Raw genomic sequence first — 8,496 nt, 5'->3', positions numbered from 1 at the left:
AGCCCCTGAAATCCTATTACTGAGTTTCAGGAGAAATAAAAAGTTAATCATCTCCTTCACCTGCTCTTCCTCTTCCTCCTCCTCCTCTCGCCACAGGGGCTCACGGAGGTGGCCGAGCCGATGCCGTGAGGCTGCTTGGACCCTTGTGGCTGTGGCTGAGCCCGAGCCCATGGATTCGGCCCAGGACTGGTAGGAGCTACAGCACCAGGGGGGTCAGCGGCCAGTGCCGGGGAGGAGGGAAGGTCAGGACAGGGCAGAGGGAGCCATCCCGGAGCCATGCCGCTGCAGACGGAGATCCTGCGGGAGGTCTGGGCTGCCGACAGGTGAGTGCAGGCGGGCAGGATGCGACCCGCGGGGTGGGCAATGTGCTGGGTATCCCCACTGGGCTCCCGTCTCCTTCAGCGCCTTTTTCTCCTATTTTCAGTTAAATTACAATTTAATGAGCTGTTTTATCAGGTTTGTTTTCTCCAGGTGTTGGTGTCATGATGCCCATTGGTTTAGAGAGGAATAGCGTTCATTAGTGAGGGGGGGTCCCCAAATGTACCTCATTGCTGTCACCCTTGGTCAAGGCAGAGCCCGTCCTGTGCTCCCTGCTAGGAAGGATGCTGTTGGCCGAGCTTGACTTGGTTGAGATGGGGTGGGGGAGCTGCTTCTGGAGCCAAACAAAAGGCTGACCTTTCCCCCCACCCCAAAAATGGGGGTGGTGCTCGGCCGGAGGCTCTCGTCCTCCCTGGGAGCTGCAGAGGGCTGAAAGCCCTCACACCTTTTCCTTCTGTGCCCCACAGCCCCAGCGAGGAGCCGGGGAGCCCCCAGCAGCACAAACCCAAGCAGGTGAGAACACCCCCCCCCCCCCCCCCCCCCCATCCCTGGTGCCATGTCCCCTGCTGCGGGCTGTCCCCAAGGGCTGGGGACATCAGAGATCCCCAAATCCCAGCCCCACACTGAGATTGACTTGGGGTTGGATGGGCTGATCCATCAGGGTGCTGCAGCCCTGGGGGGGGCATGAGCTTTTGGGGGACCCCCCCTCCAGAGCAGGTGGGCAGAGGAAATCCCACAGCCTCCCCTCTGCTCCTTTGTGCATCCTTCTAACCCCCCCTCCATCACTTCGAAGCACCCCGTGAGGTGGGCTCTCAGTTCCTAATTAACAATTTAATTAAGCCTCTCAGTTAAGCCGGCAGCCGTGACTCACTTTCCCCAGGCTGTGACCCCAAAGGCCAGAGACCCCCCTCATTGCATTTCGGCACAGCCCTCGGGTGCTGCCCGGCCTCGGAGGGGTCTCGGCAGCAATTTCATGGACCAACCACCCAATTTAATCAGCAGCCCCTCCTCGAAGGGCTTCGTTAAGTAATGAAGACAGTGGCTGTCCTCCCCCCCAGCTGCTTAAGGGATTAAAGGATGCGAAGGAGCTTTTCGGTGTGAGCTGATGACATGGAAGAAACCAGCCTGTTCCAAGCTCCGCCACGGGACCCCCAGCTTCCGCCCCCCAAATCCACAACGCTGGGATCCCGCTGGGATCCTGCTGGGATCCAGCCAGATCCCGCCTCTTGGAAAACACCTTCACCCACTGGGCTGGGGCATCCGGGAGGGATGAAACCCCTGCGAGGGGGAAGGTGCTTTGTCGGGTGGTGGGTGCCCTGGTGCAACTGGGTTTGCTTAAATCACTTTCTGAGGGCCCCAAACTGACACCCACTCCCCAAATATCTCCTGTCCGGAGGCAAGTGCTGCCCCAGATGCTCCGTATTTGGTAAATCAGAGTTATTTATAGCCCCGACTAACCAGGATTAGGTGTGCTGTGCCTAATCCTCCTGCTTCTCTGCTCCAGCTGACCTCCATCCCAGCACAACCCCACAGTTCCTTACCTTCGACCGGAGCCTTTCGTGGGGACGAGAGGAGATGGAGGTGCGGAGCCAGGCTGCCTGCCCATCCCCGTGTCCCCTGTCCCAGTTCAGGTCCCCCGGGATGCCCACTGGGAGATAAGCCGGTGCCCAGGGTGGCTCCTGGCTGGGGTCCGTATGGCACAGCGTGGTTTGTCCCTCCATGCCAGCATGGTCCATAGTGTCGGGGCATCGCCAGCAACATGTCCCTCATCCCTCGGGCTGGCACGTGGCCGTCTGTCCCAGCACTGATGCTCTCCCATCTGTCTGCTAACAGCCTTTTTCTGTTTTCCTCCTTCTGCCTTCCCCGGGGGACTGCCCCATGGTAAGTTGCTCATTTGAAGGTGCGACCGTGTCCCCGTCCCTGAAATGGGTCCCTGCTCCCATGTGGGGCCAGGGAAAAGCCTGCCTGTATTTTGGAAAGGGAGATGGTGCTGTATGAGCTGGGCTTGCCTTGCAAAGTGAAAAGGGATTTAAGGCTGGCACTATCTCCGCAGCACTATCCGTGGGGCAGAAGCTGAAGAAGAAGCGGCAGGAGCCTGTGCCGGAGCCTGAGGCGAAGCCCCGGCGGCTGCGGGTGAAGAAGCCGGGTGAGGCGGGGGCTGCGGAGGACCCCGGTGCCCCGGCACAGGGTAAGCACAGACACCCCCCCACTACTTGCATGGAAATGGGGGGACACGCTGGTCCCTCCCATGGCCCCATCCTGCACCCGCTGTGTCTCCATTGAGAGCATCTCTTGAAACGTGTAGGGGTGAAGAAGCTGAGGAAGAAGAAGGAGGAGAAAGAGGAGGAGAGCGACAAGGACGCCTACTCCAAAGTCACTCGGGAGCCTCGGAAGAAGAAGGAGAGCCCGGCCGCCCGCTCCCGCGTGGCCAAGGGCCCCAAGAAGCAGCAAGGTGGGGGGGGCAGCACCCACCCCTCTGCGGGCACCCACTCATGGCATCTCATATCCCCGTGCACCACGGCCCCTCGCACCACGTCCTGCCAGTGCCATTGATGGTCCCGGTGTCTGCAGGGACCCTGCATGTCCCTGGGGGGGGCTTTTTGGCCAAAACCCAGCTGCATACTGGAAGGAAAGGGGATGTGGTAGGGGACCGGCACGCATGGTGTTGACTGGGGAGTTGGGATCAGGGCCGGGGGGGACACATGCTCCCTGGGAATGTGGCAGTTGGCGGCTGGCCGGTGCCACCAGCTCCCCGGACATCCTACCGGAGCAAAAAGATGGGGTGGGCGAAAAGATGGGGCTCATCCCCCTCCCCAATCCGCACCCCGGGGGTGCAGCCGCGAGATGGCAGTGTGACTTTGCACGCTGTGTCCGGCACTGGACATGTCCAACGTGCTGCTGGCCACCCTGGTTGGGCCGGGCACCCATGGCCCCAGCACCCTGGCCATGGTGGGATGGGTGCCCACGCCGGCTGGCGCTGCCGAGGGAGGTTCCCTGCTCGCAAATCATGAGGCCGCGGGTCCCCAGTGCAAGAGGCCATCGCGTTGCTGATGCTGTGGTTGTCACCTCCGGGCAGAGCCAGCTGAGGACTCGGAGGATGAAGAGGAGGAAGAGGAGGTGGAGAATAAAGACCCGCCAAAAAAGCTCAAGAAGAAGCTGCCCAAAGAGCCCCCCTCGGGTGAGAGCCGGGAGAAGAAGCTGAAGCCGAAGGGTGAGTGCCCAGGGGATGGGCACGGCTCGAGCCCAGCTCCGTTGCCACTTGCATCTGTCCTTGCCGGGACGAGGGGATGGCTCGTGTCCCATCTCCATCGCTGTCCTGGGAGGCTCAGGGGAGGCTGTGGGGCAATCGCCCCCTCCTCATGTAACCTGCCCCCAGCTCAACCTTTCCCGCTGCCCCCACCCTGCCACCTCCCTGTCCTCATCACCGCCCATCCCCATCCCACTGTCCGGCCACTCATCGGCTCCTGCATCCCACTAGGAGACAGGAGCGACCCTGACAGCAAAGCCAAATCTGCCAAAAGCACCAAGAAGGAGCCCATGTCCGTGTTCCAGGTGAACGGAGAGAAGAAGAAAAGCAAGAAGAAAGGTATGGGGCGAGTGAGGGGGTGGCAGCCAGTCCCCACTGCCCCATGGCATCACCCTGAGCCAACAGCACCCGGTGCCATGTGACAGTGTCCCCTGTGTCCCCCCCCAGCCGCCACTGGCAGCGATGAGGAGGACGATTCTGACGCCAGCACCAAACCCATCAGGTCAGAGAAGAAGAAAAACCCGGCATCTCTCTTCCAGACTGGCGGGGACCCTCCCAGGGAGAAGAAAACCAAAAAGAAAGGTCAGAGCCCGGCAGCAGTGATGCGATGGAGGGTAGTGGGTGCTGGAGGAGCTCGTGGGGGTGCGGGTGAGCCTGGCCATGCAGAGGGGGGTTATGATCAATGGTGTTGGCACGGTTCTATGCCGATTTTGGGGTTCGGTGGAGTCAGGCTCTTCTCCCATCCTGTGCCCCTGCCCGTTCCTGCCTGCAGCTCCTCCCAAGGCGGCTGAGAGCGAGGAGGAGACCCCAGAGACCCCGCAGAAAAACTCCAACAAGAAGGGGAAAGGGAAGAAATCAAAGAAGGTACAAAAACCCCCTCAGAGCTGTGGGGGTCCCCTCGGGGTGAGCGCAGCAGCTCTTCCCCCCCAGTGTGGGTCAGGGGGCTAGAGCATCCCCCAGGGAGACCCACCGCAGCACCATCCCCAAAGCCACCAGCCACAGCCCAGAGGGGTGATCAGGAGCAAAGAGCAATTAGTTGGGAAAGGAGACGAGCTTTTGGGAGGTTTGGCTTCGGGGTCACCATCCCCTCTCGTGTTGCAGACAAAGGAGGAAAGGCCCCCGTCGCCTGTCATTGAGGTGGACAACCTGGAGGAGTTTGTGCTGCGGCCGGCGCCGCAGGGGGTGACCATCAAGTGCCGGGTGACGCGGGACAAGAAGGGGATGGACCGAGGGCTTTACCCCACCTATTACCTCCACTTGGATAATGACAAGAAGGTGAGATGGGTTGGGGGCTTGGAGACTCCTGGGGCTCTACGCCCACCCCGGGGAGCAACCTCAGGGTTTTGGGGGGATGCCTGCCTGCATCCCACTGTGGTGGTGGGTCCTGGATGGGGCTGCTCCCTTCCCCTGCAATTCCTCTTGGGAAATGCCCCATGTCGATGGTACCTGGGATGAATCATGAGCAAACGTCTGCTGGAGAGCCATGCTAATTCCAGGCTGGGCTCAGACCCTCCCGCCCCCATGGCTCAGCCAGTATTTTGGGGATCATCTTCACTCCATCACTTGCGCGAGGTCGTGGCAGTGACCTGTTGGGCCAAGCCTTGCACAGAGGGCACGGCGGGGTGGTGAGCCAGGGATGGCGGCAGCGATGGCGATGACAATGCCCCATCCCAACACGGTCCCACCACCCTCCCAGGTGTTCCTCCTCGCCGGGAGGAAGCGTAAGAAGAGCAAAACCTCCAACTACCTCATCTCCATCGACCCCACCGACCTGTCACGGGGGGGAGAGAACTTCATCGGGAAGCTGAGGTAGGAGTGGAGGTGGCACCCCGTTTCAGTGGCACCCCATTCCTGCAGCACCCCATTCCTGCAGCACCCTGCTCCTGCTCCATGGGTTGCTGGCTGCCTCAAGCAATGGCTGGGTCAGGCAAGAGGCTAAATTCGGAGTTCCCCACTGCTGGGTCTGACCTGAGGAGTGTCGGGGGGGCTGGGAGGGGAAAACAGGCTTGTCTGGTTCCTCCTGGCAGACAGGTCACAGCTAGAAACGGCGCCCAGCGAGCCCGGCAAGTCCCGGCCCGTTGCACTGCTGGTAGCTGCACAGCGATGCTGGGGGGTCCCCCCTATAATGCCCCAATTTAGGGGTGCCCTGAACCCGAGCAAATGGCTAAAGGGTGGGAAGGACGGTGTTAGCTGGGGGCCGCAAGTGGGTTTCGCAGCTGGGGCTGTGCTTGGAGTGGGGGGGACAGGGGAGGTCGGAGGAGACTCGGTGGCACCGGTCATGGCCATCTCCCATCCTCGGCTGCAGATCCAACCTGATGGGTACAAAGTTCACTGTGTTCGACAACGGCGCGAACCCCGACAGGGCCAACGCTGACTGGTCCAACGTGCGGCAGGAGCTCTCGGCCGTGGTCTACGTAAGCAGCGGCACGGGGACACCCCCCACCCTGGGGACCTCCTGGGCAGGCGGCGAGGGGGTCCTGACCTGCACCCTTTCACTGGGCTACTGCCCTGGGGGCTTGTAGAGATGCGGGATGGGCTGGATCCATCCCTGAGCCCTCGTTCAGCCACCGGTGGGAGGCTGCAGCCCATGGCGGTTGCTGGTTTTAGGGACGGGGCTTCTCTTGTAGGAGACCAACGTTTTAGGGTTCAAAGGCCCCCGGAAGATGACGGTCATCATCCCCGGGATGAATGCCGACAGCGAGAGGGTGCCCATCCGGCCCCGAAATGTAAGTCAGGGGCCAGACTGGGAGAAACTCCTTGGGAGACTGGATTTGCTGGGGTTCACCTTGGATTTTACCCATTTTGGGGCATGGAAATGCTTTCAGGTGTCCCTGAAATTCAAGGCACCTCCCTGGGAGGTGGGGGATGTGGCATCTGTATTATTTTGTTCGCGCTGGATCCTGTCTCTCAGCTGGGTACTGCTACAGAGCATCCCCCGGGCATGCCACGGGGGGTGGCAAGGCTCCGGGTAGGGTCACCCCAACTCTGCTCTCCCCCCTCTCCCCCTTCCCAGGATAACGACGGCCTCCTGATGCGATGGCAGAACAAAAACATGGACAACGTGATTGAGCTGCACAATAAGGCGCCAGTGTGGAACGACGAGACCCAGTCCTACGTCCTCAATTTCCACGGCCGGGTCACCCACGCCTCCGTCAAAAACTTCCAGATCGTGCACGGCAGCGACCGTAAGCTGGGAAGGGGACGGGACGGGGGGGTGACGGTGGGGGAGCACTGCCGTCGGCTGGTCCCAGCAACCCCTTATTTTGCCGAGGTTTAGTTTTTTTCCATGCATGGCTGCTTTGGGGTCTTGCCTGCCTTTGCTGGAGCTGGGATGAAGGTGGACAGGGCGTGCGGCACCGCACAGGCAGCTGCCTGCTGGCCCCGGGTGCCGGCAGAGGGAGCGCGCGGGTCACCTGTTGCCAGGCAGATTAGGGCAAGGACAAATCCTGTGGGGTGCTGAGCCCCCCCCCCTTATCACACTACAGCCACCCACTCAACCCAGGCCATCCCAGAGCATCACCTCCAGCACGCACCCCGCATCGCCGGCGGGCTCACCCCGGGGTGCGTCGCGCCTCGGGGACGGTCCCTCGGGGGTGGCAGTGGCTCTGTCCCCGCGTGAGCGGCCGGACGCGGCCGTTCGTCACCTGTCCGGTGCAGTCAGAAACCCTCGGCCTCCGGGGTGTTGGGTTACGGGACAGAAAAAACCTCTCGGGGGCCCCTGGTTATTTTTACAGATTTCCTGTCACCCGCCCTCCGGTAGCAGAGGTCCCACGGGGGGGTGAGTGAAGTCCCTGTCCCTCGGGGGGCTGCGGCTCCCGGGGAAGGGGTGCTGGGGGGTCCGAAGGGTGTCGTGGTTCTGCGCTGGAGCGCGCAATGGGAAAATGATGGTTTTCGGTAACACGCGCTGCGGTACGGTGCCACCGGCACACCAACCGTGGGCTGAGCTCGGTGGAAGGCGGGGGCGGCTTCTTTGGGACGCTGCTGCATGCGTCCCCTGGGAAAAGGGTGGGAAGGGTGCGCGGGTGACATCCCAGCCGCTCGCCCTCTCTCCTGCAGCCGACTACATCGTGATGCAGTTCGGGCGCGTGGCAGACGACGCTTTCACCATGGACTACAACTACCCGCTCTGTGCCGTGCAGGCCTTCGCCATCGCCCTCTCCAGCTTCGACGGGAAGCTGGCCTGCGAGTAGCACCCGTGCCGGGGCTGCCGGGGCCACCGGGACTGCCGGGGCTGCGTGCTGGGGCTGCGCACTGGTGCCCGGTGGATGCTCCCGCATCCCCGTCCTGCTCCTGCATCCCCATCCTACCCCTCTGTTTCCACCTTCTGCCCGGTGAACGCTCATGGTTACAGCTGCTCCTGGGGTGGCTCGAGGTGCATGGTGCCCACAGAGTGCCGTGGGACACTCATCCAGCCATGGCCACCCTCTCCAGGCAAATTTGGGACAGATCGCTGGTCTGGGGCAGATGGCAGCGTCAGGCCTGGGGTATATTTAGCAGATGAGGCTGACTGTGATCCCGATCTCATCCCTTTGAGATGTTTCTTGGACTCGGATCCTGGAAACTCATCCCTCTTTTTTTTTTTTTTTTTTTAGATTCTGGTTTGTATTTTGTAGCTCCATCTCTCAGTGAGAGGGGGGTTGGTGGTCTCCTCGTTCATGTTTCCTCATCCTATGAGTGCACACAGAGACCACGTGTGGCCGGGCTCTGCCCAAGCTCCCGGCGAGGGACCTCCCACCCGGGTCAATGCCCACCGGGCACCAAACCCTGGGTTTGCCCCATTTTTACCCCATTTTTGCCCTGGCACAAGCAGCCGTGCGGTGCCCATGGTGTCTTTGCACAACTTGGGCTCTCCACGAGCTGGGTCTAACCCCACTGCCTGGAAACCCTTTGGGGATTTAGGTCCCCGAGGAGCACCCTGGCACCCAGAGCAC

At 61.6% G+C, this 8,496-nt stretch overlaps 1 protein-coding gene across 2 annotated transcripts; it reads left to right on the top strand.

The window, feature by feature from the left end:
- The first annotated feature begins 74 nt into the window (after nt 1–74).
- On the top strand, nt 75–8,117 carry TULP1 (TUB like protein 1). Of its 2 annotated transcripts, XM_049833122.1 has the most exons (14): nt 75–323; nt 786–831; nt 2,389–2,506; nt 2,624–2,770; nt 3,395–3,529; nt 3,797–3,904; nt 4,013–4,147; nt 4,338–4,429; nt 4,667–4,840; nt 5,262–5,374; nt 5,871–5,979; nt 6,193–6,291; nt 6,579–6,750; nt 7,622–8,117. In XM_049833122.1, the coding sequence occupies exons 1-14, from the start codon at nt 277–279 to the stop codon at nt 7,753–7,755; spliced, it is 1,629 nt and encodes a 542-aa protein (XP_049689079.1). In that variant the 5' UTR covers nt 75–276; the 3' UTR covers nt 7,756–8,117. The 2 variants fall into 2 exon arrangements, with proteins under 2 accessions (XP_049689079.1, XP_049689080.1); XM_049833123.1 differs by lacking the exons at nt 75–323; nt 786–831 and adding an exon at nt 891–1,899.
- Nucleotides 8,118–8,496: the final 379 nt, after the last annotated feature.

Source organism: Accipiter gentilis, chromosome 29 (assembly GCF_929443795.1).
Source record: "Accipiter gentilis chromosome 29, bAccGen1.1, whole genome shotgun sequence".
Classification (NCBI taxonomy): domain Eukaryota; kingdom Metazoa; phylum Chordata; class Aves; order Accipitriformes; family Accipitridae; genus Astur; species Astur gentilis.
The sequence above is the reverse complement of the archived record's forward strand: the minus strand, read 5'-3'. Positions and strand labels throughout refer to the sequence as shown.